At 35.8% G+C, this 18232-nt stretch overlaps 1 protein-coding gene across 2 annotated transcripts; it reads right to left on the bottom strand.

Annotated features, from left to right (window-relative positions):
- Positions 1-11155: 11155 nt before the first annotated feature.
- LOC131948931 (uncharacterized) lies at positions 11156-17008 on the bottom strand. Of its 2 annotated transcripts, none has more exons than XM_059310659.1 (4): positions 16877-17008; positions 16003-16021; positions 14565-14680; positions 11156-13561 (listed from the first exon to the last, which is right to left on the bottom strand). In XM_059310659.1, exons 2-4 carry the CDS (start codon positions 16019-16021, stop codon positions 13367-13369), a joined length of 330 nt encoding a protein of 109 aa, XP_059166642.1. In that variant the 5' UTR covers positions 16877-17008; the 3' UTR covers positions 11156-13366. The 2 variants fall into 2 exon arrangements, with proteins under 2 accessions (XP_059166642.1, XP_059166643.1); XM_059310660.1 differs by lacking the exon at positions 16877-17008 and adding an exon at positions 16613-16713.
- Between the last annotated feature and the right edge of the window lie 1224 nt (positions 17009-18232).

Raw genomic sequence — 18232 nt, 5'->3', positions numbered from 1 at the left:
AAAGATATTACAAAGAACGGATGTAACACAAGAGGGGAAAGTAGTTTACCATAATCAACAATTGAGCAAAGCTTGGTAATATCAATCTAAAAGTTTTACATAGTCCAGGTCCTTCTTAAACCTAGTTGAAATGTTTTATATTTGATGATTATCCATTGAATAGCCTACTCTGCTCTGTTATTTTAAGGCTAGTAAAGTTTTTTTTTTAAAGTAGAAAGATACGACAAATAGTACTTCATTAATGTAGCAAACAAATAAATATAAGACACGCTGGTTTTTTTTTAAGTTAAAAATGTTATTTTGTTTAACAACCTTTACAAGGGACAGTGGCGTAGCCAGGAAGTGGTCATGAGAGGGGTTCAAACATTTTTCCTTATGCATAAAATAATATATATATATATATATATATATATATATATATATATATTTATTTATTTATTTATTTATTGGATATATATATAGGGGTAGGGGTCCATGGGAGGGGTTATAACCACCCCCCCCCTTGCCTACGCCACTGACAAGGGATATGAAAAATATAGATGTTTACTATATTTTTTTCCTACACTATGATTAAAAAAACTTTAATGGAAGTTTTTCTTCCGTTAATGTGTGCGTGCGTGCGTGCCTGCGTGTGTGTGTATGTGTGTGTGTGTGTGTGTGCGTGTGCGTGTGTCGCTAATCAGCGGTTTTAAAGAAAGGAAAAACAGATTTATTTTATTCCAGAATTTTTGGTAAGAAATTCAAAATGCCCAGCACACATTGTATCGAAGTAGACAAGAATGCTGACATTATCATCCATAATTTGAACAGAGTCGTCGTTGTTGTGAGCTATCATTGCGTAGTCATCAGGAGTTGTTATCCCTTCTCGTGTCAATACTTCTCTCTTTACCTGTTGATAAAAATAGTAATCAAATGGATTTTTTTACTAGACATGATTTATTTCCTGGATTCGTACTTGGTTTCTCCATAGAAAATGAAAAAATGAGGCAGGTTTAGGAAATGTAAGAGGATGACTAAATAAAGATGGGTGACCACTGGTAAGATTAACCAAGGTATTAGTTGCCATGAAGTGTAGATTTGTACTTACGGACGTAATTCTTTTGTTATACCAATGTTCTTATTGTATTCTAATATACTTCGTTATGGTTTACATGAAGATATATATTATCCAGGAAAATTATTGGCGAATAAATATTAAGATTTATTGAATTGAAACTGCGTGAATAAAGTAATCATTGTATATTAATTTTACCTCCTTTACTTTTTTGTCGTCGCCATTGATATCCATAAAGTCAATAAAAACACTTTTTCTCTCTTTGGTTTGTGGGGAAACTATAGTAATTAAATGGGCGTTTTCTTTGCCTGCTTCTATTGTCACGAAAAAAATAAAAATAAAACATCTAATAGTTATTTATGATGGCCTGATTTTATATATATATATATATATATATATATATATATATATATATATATATATATATATATATATATATATATATATATATATATATATAAAGAGAAGGAGAGGGAGAGAGAAAGTTTAATAAAAAAATATATAAATTTACTGGTGAACAATACTCAATTTGAGTAGTAAACAAATGTTGGTGTTTGTGTGAAAGAGTGTAAGAAGGGGTAGGCCTATATAAGTGTAGCTCAATATGAGCGTACGGCGTTCATCTCATTGAGATGTATTGTGTCAAAACAATAAACAGTAATTTCCAAATATGCTCGATGTTCCACGTTAGCTTTGGTTAGATTAACCGACATTCTATAAAATGTAGAATAACGAATGCTCATCGGCAGTTTAAAACCAGGATCATGTTCTAAAATATAAACCAAGACGTCTTCACAATGTGTTAGAGTGATTATCACGTTCCTCTTTTATGGAATGCTATTTAGTTTTATTTTCCGTTACTACTTAACCCTTTTTCTAAATGCTCATTAAAGTAATTTCAAGTTGTATTCTCTTTGATAAATCAATTTAAAAAATTAATTTAGTATTATCTAAGCCTTACCCGATGCTGCATTAACATTACAGACTGTTATATATTATTTTTCACTTAATCTCATATGAGTTGTGTATAGCAATTAATAGTAACTGTTTTATAGCAACTACGTAGAACAAACAGGGGATGCTGCAAAAAAAAAAATCATCCGAAAACTTACTTATCCTTTTTTTCAAAAAATAAAAACACTAATTATTATATTTTAAATTTTTTGAAGTTATGGAGAATGTTGTTATTTATACCTAAAATACCAAGAAAAGTCTTCACCAATAACAGTGATAAAAATAATTTTAAAAAAATAAAAAATAATAAACTGTATAGAAATATAATGCTATTTATTAAAAAAAAACTATGATTAATGCTAATGAACATTGGTTCATAAAAATATATGCTGTTAACTTTTTTTTTATTAAACGCATATTATGTTATTTTATCATTTTTTTAATGTTTCTAAAAGAGTAACGAGTATACTTTTTTTTTCATTTGACATATTTATGCAATGTTAAGCTAAATTAAAAAACAGTCGGAGTCAACATTTTATATAATGAAAACTTCTGGTTATGACTTCGACTGCCAAACACAATCAGATTTGAGATATAATTCTATTGAATTTTTTTCACAAAAAAAGTAGCATTCGGCATTCCCATTGAAAGATCACAATTTCAAAACTTAAGACCACCCTTAAACATGTATTTATATATATATATATATATATATATATATATATATATATATATATTAATTATTGATATAAATGTGTCATCAATACATGAATTCTTCCGCTAAGTGTTGAGGGGAGGGGGGAAGAGGGCGACTAGGTTTTGCTATGTGGATGAGGAACTCAACAAATGTGGCTTACATCTATTTTAATTTTGAAGAACAAAAATTATGAAGAACATGTAAACTTGGTAAAGTACAGAAATCGTTGACGCTAAATCTAATTTATTTCATAAAGAAATAACAAGCAAATATGAATATATATATATATATATATATATATATATATATATATATGTGACGAGCGAACATTTATCCTGCCGACAACGCCAATTGTAACGAGCCAACAGTTACCATGCTCGCAACGCCACATGTAATGAGACCTAATTGCCTGTAGTGCCACGTGTTAACGAGTTTAACCACTCATTCTAGACAACATTGACCACAGTATAGATACTCAAGATGCAGGTTCGCTATTGATCCTTTATTACATGAATCAAGAAATGCTTCATAATAACACAATAAATCAACAGGAATGCTTCTCAATAATAGTCTGAATCAACTGACCCCTAACAGTCCTTCACTAGGCTTTATATAACTGAATCCACATGTCTATAATCCTTCTTAACACAATACGGCTAACCCGTTCTATAACCGACTTGACATAGTCACACAGACTGACTGATCTAAAGCGAGCGATGAAGATGGAAGAGAGCTCGCAAACGGGAAGAGAGCGAGTTCTGCCGTCCCCTCCTATTTATGCCTTGAAATCGTAGTCGTACTTGTCTCCATTTCCGTAATCGATACTTGTAATCGATGTATCCGAATACTAATGTCGCAGTTTCTGACGTACCGTCCGATTCACTAAAACATCTGCATCCCATCCATCAAAGTTGACAGCTCGTCTGAAACTTCTCATACCGTTTCCCAAAATAGCACGCGTTGGCTTTGAGGTTGTTATCAGACCGATCCAATAAGCCACCTGTTATGGTTGCATCAGATTGTAACTGCGTCGCGGCCTCTCGTTCGTTATCATTTGTAACTGGTAGTTAGGCCTACCCCAGTTACATCCACCCCTGCTTTTTTTGTGTGTTTTCAACCACAAACAACGCCTGGCAGGTGCACTCCTCCAAAGTCAATCGCACAGTCGTAGAAAAAAAAATTTATTGTTCCACTCACTGTCCACGACGTTCCATTCGTATACGATTGACAGTTCTACCTATTTCACATATCAACTGTGTCTACATCATCTTCCTGAGACACAAAACAGTTCTAGAATTCACATCCACCCTTTCCATTTGGTGCCTTCACCAGTTCACTTCTATAGCTCTTTGAACAGTCTGTTTTCATACCAGCGCGACCATGAAAGAATTGATGGTTGCTGACAAAAAATTTCGTATTCCTTCTGTTCCTTAAACTTCTCCGCGGACCACTTATCTGATGGTCTACTGTCTCTCTGCTTCTGGAGGGACCGGGATCCTCATTGTTGCCGGTATCCTCCACTTGTATATCGCGTTTGTTCTGTTGATGGTGATATGGTTCCGGAATGGGTATGTGAATTTCCGTTATAACTTCCGGTTCCCTAATTGTCTTGGGTTTCTATGTGTGTAACTGCTCTTCTTGCCTATTCCAATATTTCTTTAATTGAGCAATATTCGCCCACCGATCCGGTTTGGCGTGATCGATGGGTCTTATCTTAAAGGGGCCACCTGCTGCTTTAGGCATCTCCACGACTTGCCATATCTCCTGTCCCCAGAGATCGTGGATTTTGTTTCTGCCTAACGGGTGGCTACGCAGTAATACCCTGTCATTCAGTTTGAGTGGCGGGTCCTTCGTCTGTATCGGCGGTTCCCTTCGCCGAGATTCATGTTCTAGTCTTTCCTGTACTACCCTGTACATTTCTCTAATTCTTCTCATATGTTCATTCACATATTCCAGTGCGGTGTATGAGCCAGTCATACTCTCCCTTTTTCCTAGGAACAAATCAAGAGGGAGTCGAGCCTCTCGTCCGAACAGCAACATGTATGGCGTAAAGCCGGTTGTGGCATGGGGTGTGCAGTTGTATAGATATACCAACTCTGGGAGAAAATCAGGCCAACGTTTTTTTCTGTTCAGGTTCTAGCGTACGCAGCAAATCATGCATGCTGCGGTTGAACCGTTCACACTGTCCGTTTCCCTTCGGATTAAATGTGGTTGTTCTAGATTTGTTGATCCCGTAGTGGCTGCACAGTTGGTTAATTACTTCTGACTCGAAAGCCCTTCCTTGGTCAGAGTGTAATTGTCTTGGTATGCCATATTTGATGAACCAATGTTCTATTAATACCTTTGCCACTGTTTTGGCAGTCTGATCTCGTGTGGGCACCGCCACAGTCCATTTGGTGAATACATCAGTCATTACCAACACATGTTCCGTCCCATCCGATGATTGCTCCAACGACGTAAAGTCCATCGCCACAATCTCTAGTGGTTTTGTCGCTAGTAGGTGTCCTGATGGCTGTCTCATTTTGACAACTGGCATTTTCGCATGCTGACACCTCACACAAGCCTCACAATGGCGTTTGACCTCCATTTCCATATTGGGCCAGTAACACCTCCGTCGTAATATTTTGTGCGTCCTGTCCTGACCTTGGTGTCCTGCCCTGTCATGTGCCAACCTTAGCACTTCTTCTCGTAATTGTCCCGGCACCACCACCTGGTGTATTGTGCCATCAATTTGGTCATGAATTCTCCGCATGAGAACACCATCCTTTATACTGAGACGGTTCCACTGACTCAGTATTTTCTTTGTTTCTCGACCAAATTGTTCTCTTTCCCTTCTTCCTGGGAATTTTTGTTCCTGGACGTATCTCAATAGCGGTTGTAAGCCACTATCCGTTCTCTGGGCATTTCTTATCTCTTTGTGATTAAGGCAACTAAAATCACCAATGTCCATAAGTCCGGGCTCTGTGGATATGTGCTCCACCCCGGTCTGCCCGTTTTGCATCACTTGTACCCCATGAGGGATATCTGTTGACGCTCTGACCTCACATATTCCTGTCAGTGTTTCTTCCTCATCACCCGGTCTCTCGTAAGGATTCCTTGATAAGGCGTCCGCATTGACCTTGGACCGCCCCGGGCGATGTTTTCTCTCTAGGTCAACGAGTGCCAATTCTGCTGCCCATCGCTGTTCGATGGATCCCAGCCTTGCTGTACTTTGAAGTTCTTTTTCAATATCGGATAATTTCTCTTCAAGTCTTGTTTGAGACTCTTTCATTTCTTCTAGTTTGCCAACACTGTTCTGTTGTCTACTATTTTTATTTACTTCTTCCGATAACAGACACTTTAAAGATGAACATTTCTCCTGTGCTTTTAATTTGCATGAACTTTCCCTATCCAGTTTCCTGGTTAGACTTTGAATTCCTTTATTAAGTCTACCAATTTTCTTCTTATCATCATTTTTCTCTACCAACAAATTGTTCACTTGAAACTGTTCAACATTCAAGTTCATTTCACAGTTCATTTTTTCCATTAGTTGTGTTTTGCCTTTCTTTTTCTCCTTACTGTGTTTCTTTGTCATTTTGTTTACTAAGTCATTACCTCGCCGCTCTGTAGCCTTGACCTGCCGTACAGAGGGCGATCGTTTCACCGGACAGTACCGTGCCATATGTCCGGGTTGTGAACAAGACAAACAAATTGGTCGACCGTCTGCCGTCCATTGGAGTGATGGCTTGGCAGGACGCGGCCGTCCAACCCGTCCCTGTTTTGTACCGTTCTTTTCCTGATTCTCAGCTGTTGACCTGCTTTCCAACCACTTCAAGCGTTGGTCAACCTTCTCTAGGTGGGCCAACAGTTGAGCCATCATGGTCTCCATCGTGTCGGCCCCTGTGGGTGGGGATTGTCTCTGTTCAGGCACAGAGACTTTGTCCACCGAACAGTTCGATTGGTCCTCATCCTCGGACCTGCGGATCGCTGAGTTCCTGACCTGAAGGAAGGTCAACTGCGGGTCTTTGTGGACCTCCTCTTTCAATTCTCTCCTTAAGATCGGGGTTGCTAGCCCCTCGATGAAATGGTCCCTCAGTAGGCGTACATCAATGTCCGGTGATTTGCCCTTTACCAAATCAAAGGCCCTGTTCATCCTGTGTGAGTACTCCATCACACTCTCCGCCATTCTCTGCTTTAAGCCCACGAATCCCGATAGCAGTTGCACTCCCGACCGTCTCTCCCCAAAGGTCTCCATAATCAGATCCAGCACCTTATCTGGATCTGATTGGACGGTCCTATCGTGGCACTTAACCTCTGCCCTAACCGTTTCACCTATACTGCCCATCAGCAGTCTTAATCTTTCCTCTGGTGACATATGTCTCGAGGCCCAGGCCGCTTTGACCTCTTCACTGAACCTGTTGGTTAAAGTTGGATCTCCGTCCCCGTAAAATTTGTTAATATGGGACTCTCTGGGTAGGACCACTATATGGGTCTGCTTCTCGTCCAGAGTAGACATTTTCTTCCTTAAGTACTAAAAAAAAAAGAGTTCTTTCTTACCGTGTGTGTATGAAAAATTTTTCCTCGTTCCTCAATTTTCACAGTTCCTGAATGTCCGAATTCACACACACACTAAACACAGTTATGCACAAGGTTGACTATAGGTGCCTTAAACGGCAAGTCTAGTTGAATTCATCCTGATCGCAGCGCCAATTGTGACGAGCGAACATTTATCCTGCCGACAACGCCAATTGTAACGAGCCAACAGTTACCATGCTCGCAACGCCACATGTAATGAGACCTAATTGCCTGTAGTGCCACGTGTTAACGAGTTTAACCACTCATTCTAGACAACATTGACCACAGTATAGATACTCAAGATGCAGGTTCGCTATTGATCCTTTATTACATGAATCAAGAAATGCTTCATAATAACACAATAAATCAACAGGAATGCTTCTCAATAATAGTCTGAATCAACTGACCCCTAACAGTCCTTCACTAGGCTTTATATAACTGAATCCACATGTCTATAATCCTTCTTAACACAATACGGCTAACCCGTTCTATAACCGACTTGACATAGTCACACAGACTGACTGATCTAAAGCGAGCGATGAAGATGGAAGAGAGCTCGCAAACGGGAAGAGAGCGAGTTCTGCCGTCCCCTCCTATTTATGCCTTGAAATCGTAGTCGTACTTGTCTCCATTTCCGTAATCGATACTTGTAATCGATGTATCCGAATACTAATGTCGCAGTTTCTGACGTACCGTCCGATTCACTAAAACATCTGCATCCCATCCATCAAAGTTGACAGCTCGTCTGAAACTTCTCATACCGTTTCCCAAAATAGCACGCGTTGGCTTTGAGGTTGTTATCAGACCGATCCAATAAGCCACCTGTTATGGTTGCATCAGATTGTAACTGCGTCGCGGCCTCTCGTTCGTTATCATTTGTAACTGGTAGTTAGGCCTACCCCAGTTACATATATATATATATATATATATATATATATATATATATATATATATATATATATATAGAATGGAAAAATAATTGGATTGGTAAAAAAAAGATATTTAAGAAATAATTTTATTTACATAGGGAGTTGTCTTACCATGATTTGCGTCTGCCATCTGAAACAAATGTTTGACAATATACTGATAAAACAAAAGCAACTCTTAAAAAAAAATCTTTCAATTTTTTGTTAATTTTCTATGCATTACAGGGGTCTCCAAACTTTTCAGCCCGAGGGCCGCATTAACTATCAAATATCATTTCGGGGGCCAGAGTTTCTTACATGCATTCTTTAGGGTGGCGGTGTGTGAAACGGTCTCACTTTTTCTGCCTTTGAATCCTAGTCAGAAAACCGCTACTGAAACTGCAGCTTTAGGTCTTTGATGATCTCGCATGAAAATGATGTGGGGAACTCAGCTATTGCTTCAGCCATGAAGACCTTGCACTGCTGAAAATGCGTCAAGTTGTTGCCCTGTACTTGTTCCAAAAACATGGAACAACTATCTAGCGACTCATCCACTGCAATTTAAAGATTGCGAAACTTGTTAGCAGTTTCCACTATTTCAGTGACAATGTTTTCATCAATGTCTGCAACACGGAGGGCAATGGTATTTGCACCTAAAGCTACATTTTCAAATTGTTTTGAATTTTCTTGACAAAGTTCCTCAGCCAGCTCTAACAAACATTTTTTTTTCCGTGAACAAAAAGATCACCGCGGGCCGGATGAGAGGACCTCGCGGGCCATATCCGGCCCGCGGGCCGTAGTTTGGAGACCCCTGCATTAAAACAAAATTTTAAAAAAATAAAAAAAAAAAACTCTTTAAAATATAAAATCCGTCTAAATATTGGGTTTTTAAAAAGGGGGGGGGGAGGGTTAAAAAGGAAATACATTCGGTTAAATGATGTATATTACATTTTTTTTCATGTTTATTTTATAAATTTTTGTTTGTCAATACAGATGTCAGATTAGAAATCAGATCATTAAGTTGTCTTTTACATACTTGAATCCCTGTTTACTATCAGTATATAGAGAAATGGTAATAGACTGACGTGTCATAACCCTGTTTTTTTCTTTAATTTTAGGAAAATGTGTACTTAAAAAAAATGTAGGCCTTTATCATGCAAGTTAAACTGCTAGTGTAGTAAATATACATTTTAATTATGGTACATGAAATGTAAATTCATACTGCTAGACATAATTTTTTTATTTTTTTTACGGAGGTGTAGCTGTAACATTCATAAAATTTTATGATAAATTATAATTCAATTTAGATCAAGCAATTTAGTTTGAGATATGGACTAAATTCCGCCAAGATGTGAACTTAACACCTTTAAAATGATAACCTTGACCTCACTTGCCTTTCACAGAAGGCAAGTTCTAACAGGAAAGACGACAGAGTGCCTTATTGCTATTTCCAAATTTTAATTGCCGTAATATTAGATACTAAAAATATGTTCACCTTCCAAATTTAAAGCACAGTATTGTAGTAAAACTATACATGTTTTATAGATAGGCTAGTATGTTCGACATACTCAAATAGGAAAACTACGTGTTTTTTAATACAATGACTGAACCTCTTCTTACATTTTCCGACTCTTTCATTACTGTTTTCATAATAACTAAAGGAAATTAATTCAGCGTAGTAAATCGCTTGTGTAAACTGTTGTTTGTAAATGTAAACTTTACCTGTGATGTGTCCTTTCAATACTTTTTCTTTAAAATCTGTGACAACTTTATACAGCTGATTACTTTAAGAAAAAAAATGGCTGCTATATAAAATAATAACGGAAAATTCCTAATTTAGATTTTCCGAAAAGTGTGCTCCTTAAAATATGTATTGATTTTTTAAGCATTTTTTAATGCAACAAAAACTATTACCATGTAATTTTCAAAACAATTTAAAAAATAAAAATAAAATGCATGTTATAAGTTAATTGTAACTGATGTCTAAATGAAAACAAAATCTGTAATTAATAGTTTTGCAAATTACAATTTAAAAAGCGCTTACTAATAATGCCTCTTTTCATTACTTTTTATTTTAAATTTTCTGGCCAAGAGTACCTGGTTCCAACTATGAGATGACTTTAAGAAATAAAACAAATTACCACGGTTCTAAGTATAATAAACGAGAATTATATAGGATATTTTATTCTTTTTTTTTTAGGCCAGGAGAGTTTCCTGTTGAAGAAAAATGTATTTTTACACTTAAATTATAGGTATTACTATTCAAACACCATATAGCTATCCGTTCTGAATATTTTAAACTTTTAAAGCCATCATTTATCCTTTGAATTAGGATGTAAAACAATTTACTGTTTTTTGTGTAATTTAAATAAAACCTCCGTTTTTATTTGAAAATTAGGTCCATACAAAAGCAATTGTTTTTTTTTTAAATATCATTTTTGTGAGAAATTTTCTGTTAATTAGGATTAAATACTTTTACTATTAAATATTGATTTAGTCCGTTAAAATATTCTACGTAATGAAAATTCATTTCTATTAAATTACAAATTACAAAAGAGCCCATATAAAAAGGGCCGACATAACATAAGGCCGACAGGTTATAAAAGTAAAGTTTCCCTTTCAAATCTGACGGTCTATGGGGCAAGAGTAGTAGAGTTCACTTGGTTCTGTGACCTCGGCATATGAAGAGATAATGTGGCCAGCACTATGCCTAGCCGCCTTTACTTTCCCTAACGTGAGTTAGGTACCCATCAGAGTTAGGTGAAATCAGGGACGGTCTACCGACTTGAATTCGAACTGATTCGAACTGGGTTAGCAGTCCAGCTCTCTACCGCTAGACCACTCCGTCCCTGACAAGTTGTAAAGCTGGCATAAATGAGCCGTGAGGTAGTCGGACAGTGCTGCCGTCCAAGAGGAAATTGTGAATGATACTTTTATGATGGAGATTACAGGGGAGTCTTAGAAACAGAAAAATACACAGGGATGCGATAATATCATCACGTGTCACCATTTAATTGAAGAAAACAATTAATTGTGTACATAGGTTTACGTAAACTTTTAATTTTAAATGCATGCAAGATAAAACAAAAAAAAAATCGAAATATATTTTAGTATAAGGAATTAAAATCTGTAGTCGTATCTTATTTATCTTTTGGGCGTACAACATTTTAAAGGTTTGAAAAGGTGTTAAATTTTAACTCCTTTTGCTGTTTCAATGGCAACCAGAGTTGATATCCCGACAGTAACCTACGTGTAAAATACGTATAAGATTTAAAACAAATCTATAAAAATCGTAGGAACATAACAACAGTAGTAAAGCTTTAGTTAGGTAGAAGAAATTTTAAATATAACTATTACATCGTATAATTAGATTACAATTACAAATAAGTGACATCCAATATCCGAAAGTAGGCTTGTTCTGAACTCTATTTATGGGTTCAAAAATACCGTTTTAATTAGGTGCGTGAAACGCGTATATAGCTATTAACTCCTGCACGGAGATTACTTTCAACTTTTGAGCAATTTTCAGTAACCGGAAGAGTAGTTTAATCTGTTTCTGATTTCTTAAAAAATTGTAATAATTTTTTTTATTCCCAAAAAGTATATTTTAAGACCTCTGTGTGTTTTCTTTTTCAAAAATGAGCGGTTCGAGTTCTGGACTTTCGGTTTAGTATCCGACATTAAATGAAGACTTTTTAAAATGCATTAAAATATTATAAGTATTTTTAAATATCTAAATAGGTGCTAAAATCTCAAATTATTTTAATGCACTTTCCATTTTTTTTAAAATTATTATAAATAAAAGTCATTTTCCTAATAATGTTATAAATTAAATTGTTGTATTAAACAATAAATATCTACCTAAAAATAATTGTAACGTTATGTGTTTATATATATATATATATATATATATATATATATATATATATATATATATATATATATATATATATATATATATATATATATATATATTCTGTCTCCGTTTACCGTTTTCGTATGTAATACGTTATTAGGAAATGACTAAGAATTTAGCTAGAGAGCTGTCTTGTATGAATAATAAAGTGTTGAAGTTAACTTGAAGAAGTCGCCTGTTTATAATGAGTGATAGGCAACAAGTAATGTAGCAATAATTAAATCAAATTTTCCTCTTAACGGCAAATTTCTTTTGCAATATTAATTCTTGACAATAGACGGAAGACAGGTAAATGATGTGCAAGAGTTTGTCTACCTTGGCAGCAAGATCAGCAAAACGGGAGGCACAGAGGAGGACATACGCGCTAGAGTTAATACAGCCCGCTGCGCTTTCACAGTTCTGCGACCCATATGGAAAAATTCGGCCATCTCCATTACCACAAAAATTAGGATGTCTAGGCAGTTCTGCTGTATGGAGCAGAGACATGGAGAGTCTCCAAAGCAAGCACAGCAAAGATACAGACCTTCATGAATAGATGCCTTAGACAGATACTGAAACTGAGATGGCAGGACAAAGTGCCGAACATAGAACTATGGAGGAAGGCTAGGCAGGAGCCTTTGGGTGTGCAAATAAGATGGAGGAAGTGGCGCTGGGTGGGTCACACACTGCGAAAGGCTCACCCAAATGTTACACGCCAAGCGCTTGAGTGGAACCCCCAGGGAAAGCTGAAGAGAGGGCGTCCAAGACAGACCTAAAGTTGGAGTCTTCTTGAAGAACTGAAGTCAACAGGGATGTCTTGGGAGTCGGCAAAATAGCCGGGGATCGGAAGAAATGGAAGGAAATGGTGGAGGCCCTATGTTCCATAAGGCGCAAAGAGGACAAAGTCAAAAGTAAGTCAATATTAATTCTACAATGGTAGCTCATTACTGATTTGTGTCATTTCAGATAACTATTCTATCTTCATGCTTCCCCACATTAGCATTCAAAACCTAAGTAATAAATCCATCTGTAATCTCTGTCCAAAAGTTTTAAGTTAGTCCATCATCTGCCAATATGTTGTTTTAATTAATAGCTTACTTTACCATAAAAATAAAACAAATTAATACACACTAATATAATGATAATAAAAGCTTGTAAAAATGGGTTTTAAAAATATCAGTTGTAAACAGGTGTTCAATTAATTTAATGACAGTTTTTTTTTATTTATCACTTAGGCTTAAAATTAGGTAGTCAAAATATGTTTGTTATGGTGATTTTATGTAAAAAAAAAAATTAGTGTTTGTAGTTCAGTTATTTTGGGGTTTCTCATTGGAAATTCTTGAACTAAATTCGAAATATCCATTGCACATCTCAGTAAAGTAATCAAGTATGCTGGCATTATCATCCATTTGTCTGCTTGAGTTGATACTTTCCATGCAAGCAACCATGGTGTAGTCTTGTGGATTGAGAATCGCTTCTAGGTTTAATATGCTCTTTTTAACCTATTAGACGAAAGAAAAAAATCTAGTAAACCTTCAAAGACTTGGTTCAAAGCCAATACACATTGGTCAGCATATTGAAATCACATAGTGTAGTATTTTTTTTCAATTTAAAATAACACACACACTTATAGACACACACACGCATATATATATATATATATATATATATATATATATATATATATATATATATATATATATATAATTATATAATTCTCTTCACGGGGACTATGCGAGACATGACCACGTAAATGCACGCCGTTTCTTCCTCGCATATAGCTACCACTCCCCAACCCCACCATTCTGGTGAGCTAAGGTTTAGTTTAGCTATCAGGGGCAGATAATTTAGCTTTTAAACGAATTGAAGCTAAGGAGAGGTAAGAAGTTCTGCTTGATCTTTTATCGTCCGTAAACTGTCATCACGGACTGCTGCTTTCAAGGTGGCGTGGGGGGGGGGGGAGAGAAATGGGAGGGATTGTGTACCTAGTTAATTATAACGAGCTGACCCGCGACGTAGTATATGCCGCCATCTAGTTGTTTTATTTTCTGCTTATCAGCAATTCAGAATTTGTGAATTCAACACTACCCCTTCCCGACCTCCCTCCCCCCCCCCCACCCCCCCCCTCCCATTGAAAGCAGCCGTTTACAGACAAAGAAAAGATCAATCAGAAATTGTTACCTCCCCTTTGTTTCAAATCGTTTAATACTAAATTATCTGCCCCTAATAGCCGTCACTAATCCGGCTCTACGATTGTAAACATTCGGGGTGAACCACAGCTCACCTTACAGGTGGGGATAAGGGTAGTGGCTAAGCTGCGTGGTGTTTTCTATGGTCTCCATGAAGAGAATTATATATATATATATATATATATATATATATATATATATATATATATATATATATATATATAGATTGTTATATAAATATTCTTATAATACATTTTGGAAACTAGATTTAGCATAGTTGAAGGGAGATCTGTTAATAAATTGGCTAAATAGTTACCACGCGAACTTTGTTGTCATCGCCATTGACATCCATAATTTCAATGGGGACAACTTTCTTTTGTCCACTGAGTGGCGAAACAATCCATATTTCATGCATGTCATCTGGGTTGGCTTCTGGGAAGGGAATTCAAAACATCTTAAATTGTCTCTTTTCATTTAATAAAGGCCTAATAAACCACATATTCATGATAATAGAACACTAAAGACATTTTAATATTGTAAAATGGCATGGTGGTGTTATACATACACATTATATATATATTGTGCAGTTCATCCAATCAAAAACCCATACATTAATTTACACAGATTAACTTATATAATAGAGTACCAATGATTCCTAATACTCCGTTGACTGCAACTCATTTAATACTTTATGTATTTGGCCAAGTGAATCCATTAAATAATGTAACTCGAAAATTTTATAATAACTACTCCTTGGGTCGCTATATTTTTCATTTTAAGATATTGTCGAAAAAGTTTTACTAACTTTAAAAATAAATAATTTATTGCAAATTTTTAAATTTCTATTGGATACTTTCTAAATGCTACAACTTTGTAGATGAGTTGGTTGAAAGTAATAGGCTATATACAGTGGCGTAGCGAGGTTGGATGTCATCCTGTGCGGAACTTAATGGTGTCACCCCCAGAGCCGAAGCGAACCTTCCCGGGGTCAAACTTTCAATTTTCAATTTGCATCCCCCCCCCCTCAAACTTTCGATTTGCACACGCCCCCTCAAACTTTCGATTTGCACCTCTTAAAAGACTATTTAACACTCGAATTAATCACTTAATTAAGTGGAATTATCATTTTTCTCTATATATTTTGCTATTTTTTTGCCTTGGTGTCACCCCCCCCCCCCTATATGGTGTCACCCGGTGCGGTCCGCACCCCCCCCACCTCGCTACGCCTCGGGCTATATAATAAATCAAGGGCCTAAGTATTTAAGGTGAGTAGCCAAAACCGATAGTTATGAGGAATTGGAAACATAATTTTTCAACATCTTTTTCAACATATTTTTAAACATGCGTGAGTATTATTGTATTTTTTGTGTGCAAGTCGTACGACAACACTCTGCTGACTGCTCCAGGACTTTCAAGCCTTTAAGAAATAGTCTCTTACAGTATACATTTAAACATATCAAATTTTCGTTGCGAGAACCTGCTGTAACTGAGTTTTAAAAAACACAACTAAACTTGCTAGAAGATATCCACCTACACAACGCCACCTACTTAGCCATATTACAAATTTCTTACTATTGGGGAGGTGGGGGCGGTAGGATTAAGTGGGCCGGTTAAAGTGAAAACATAAACTCAAGGGCTTGGCTTACTACACAGATAAGACGTGGCCTACTTTCGTAGTTTATACTCATAGTACTATTTGAATATAAAACATTTTTAAAGAAAAAAAAATATGAAATAATATAAAGTTATCATACCATGGTTTGGGTTAGCCATCTGAAAAATAAAACATTCTGTGGTTAGGAACTAACAAATGAAAAACAAAATTTACAATGAAAATATTTAGGACTATTCAACATTTTAAACACATCATCCCTGACATTATATGATAACATGTTATACATTAGGGACGGCGTAGCGTAGAGGTAGAGAATCCGGGTTCAAGTCAGTATAATTCCCTTTAGTCCACCCAGCTCTGATGGGTACCTTACACACATTAGGGAAAACAAAGGCGGCTTGGCATAGTGCTGACCATACTATCACTTCATATGCCGAGGTCACTGAAACAGATGAACTCTACTTCATCTGCCCCATGTGTCTTGGACACGAACGGGAAAAAATTCCACAATAACTTTTGGCTAGAATACAAATTAACAGGCCGATAAGCACACGACCAAGTTCTTTCCCTTTTTTCCGGGTACAGTTGGTTTTCTATAATGTATATTTACGAAAACATAGTCGGAAGATTGGCCGTTACTTTGGATGTAAATCCACCTCCGGTGTTTTGAAGGTAAAGTACTTCTAAAATAAAGGCACTCTTAATATGAAATACGCTTGTGAATTAACTAAGAAAGTGTATTCGAATACCACCCAGATGTACACTCGTACAATAGACACGGCACTAGTTGGCACTAAAAGTCAATAAGTTCCATAATTATGGTAAGAAATTAAGCTGAGAACTTTGGCTCCAGAAAAAAACGACCGCTTGCTATTTATTTTAAGTTATTGCTAATGAATTAATAAATTAATACTAATAATACACGACTCGCATAAATGTCATTAGCAAGTAGATCACTTAATCGGATTAAGTTACTTGTTTAATGCATGCTAATGTAAAAGGTAAATGTTTACCTTCAATGTGTTCTTGAAAACTAATTACTTTTGCTATCAGTTCTGTGAAAATAATATAGATCTAGATATAATAGATAGGCAGTTCACGTTAAAATACAACAGAAAGATGGCCGCTTCTTAAATAATAGCGGAAATTTCCGATACAGATTTCCTAAAAATAAACAGCATAGAGTTATTTATAGTAACGTAATCACTTTCTATTTAGCTGTATTTAAACTCACATAGCATTTGTCTCTTTCTTTTAAAACAAGTTTTTAAAACTCAATATGATAGATTAAAACTGCATTTTAGATTACTCAATACATACGTAAATAATAAAAAAAAAAGAAAAAAAGATGTCTGATGAAATTTTTCTGTATGTCTTAGGAACCAAAACTATATTTATTTGTGTTGAAAATTAATTACATTAGAAGATGTTGAGTTAGGTGGAATTTTGCGATGGGGGAGAGGGGGGGTCTGTCTTTTTTTATATTAAGCTTGACGTCAGTGGAGTGCGAAATAGGGGGGCGGGTTAGTAAAAATTGCTGAATTGGCTTGCTTTTGTTTTTTAAAGCTACCACCCCTATAGTTACCATATTTTAAAATAGAAATAACGTGCTGCAACCTATTATGTTAAGGCACTGGTTATTTTAGGGGGGGGGTGACTAATAATCTTACAAATACCCCTTACGTTATTATGGACACAGTCAAACAAAGGTAGTACTTGACCTGCCTCTAAGATGCAGATAACTTGAGTGCCGTTTTAGTAATTGTACGCAATTTCCAAACAAACGACACCATTTTATTTAAATTCAGTTTAGTGGAATATTTTACCAATATAGTAAAGTACAAATACGATTTTTACATATTATTATAGATGACCGATAGACTATTGTCCTATTAGTAGAATAATGATATTACTAGTATAATAACTATATTAGTTTTGGGATAAAACTCATAATAGCCGAGTAAAAAAAGCTTTCATTTTCTTAATACCCTTAACAAATCAAATCTAGAAGTTAAAGTATTTAATAGTTTTTACATTGTTTTAACTTATTGTTACTTTTTAAAAGTGTTTTGGTAACAATCTTGACAGGTAAAAATAATTCTGTTAATTTTAAATAGTGTTACAAATTAAAAAATTAAACTGTTTTTCCTCCTGATTTGAAGTGATTTAAACTTCTATTACACTCCTCCCTCAATCCACCCCCCCCCCCCCTTCGCGGGCTATACAACCATACAACTTGATGAATCTACTAAATATAGTAAATAGAAAAACATATTGCGTTTTTTTTTTTAGTTTTCATTGACTTCTTAAGCTGCTAGAATCTAGTTGTCTTATGTGTTTTAACAAAAACATGATTGTTGAAGAAATTA

Source organism: Physella acuta, unplaced genomic scaffold, assembly GCF_028476545.2.
Source record: "Physella acuta isolate Inbredline_101_S28 unplaced genomic scaffold, ASM2847654v3 ptg000666l, whole genome shotgun sequence".
Classification (NCBI taxonomy): Eukaryota; Metazoa; Mollusca; class Gastropoda; family Physidae; genus Physella; species Physella acuta.
This window is presented reverse-complemented; position numbering and strand designations above follow the sequence as displayed.

What these genes read in the sequence shown, in the direction of transcription:
- LOC131948931 (XM_059310659.1), bottom strand. An exon ending in ATGACAACAAAGTTCGCGTG is followed by an intron (nt 13,562 to 14,564) that starts GTAACTATTTAG and finishes TTCGTCTAATAG; the next exon opens with GTTAAAAAGAGCATATTAAA.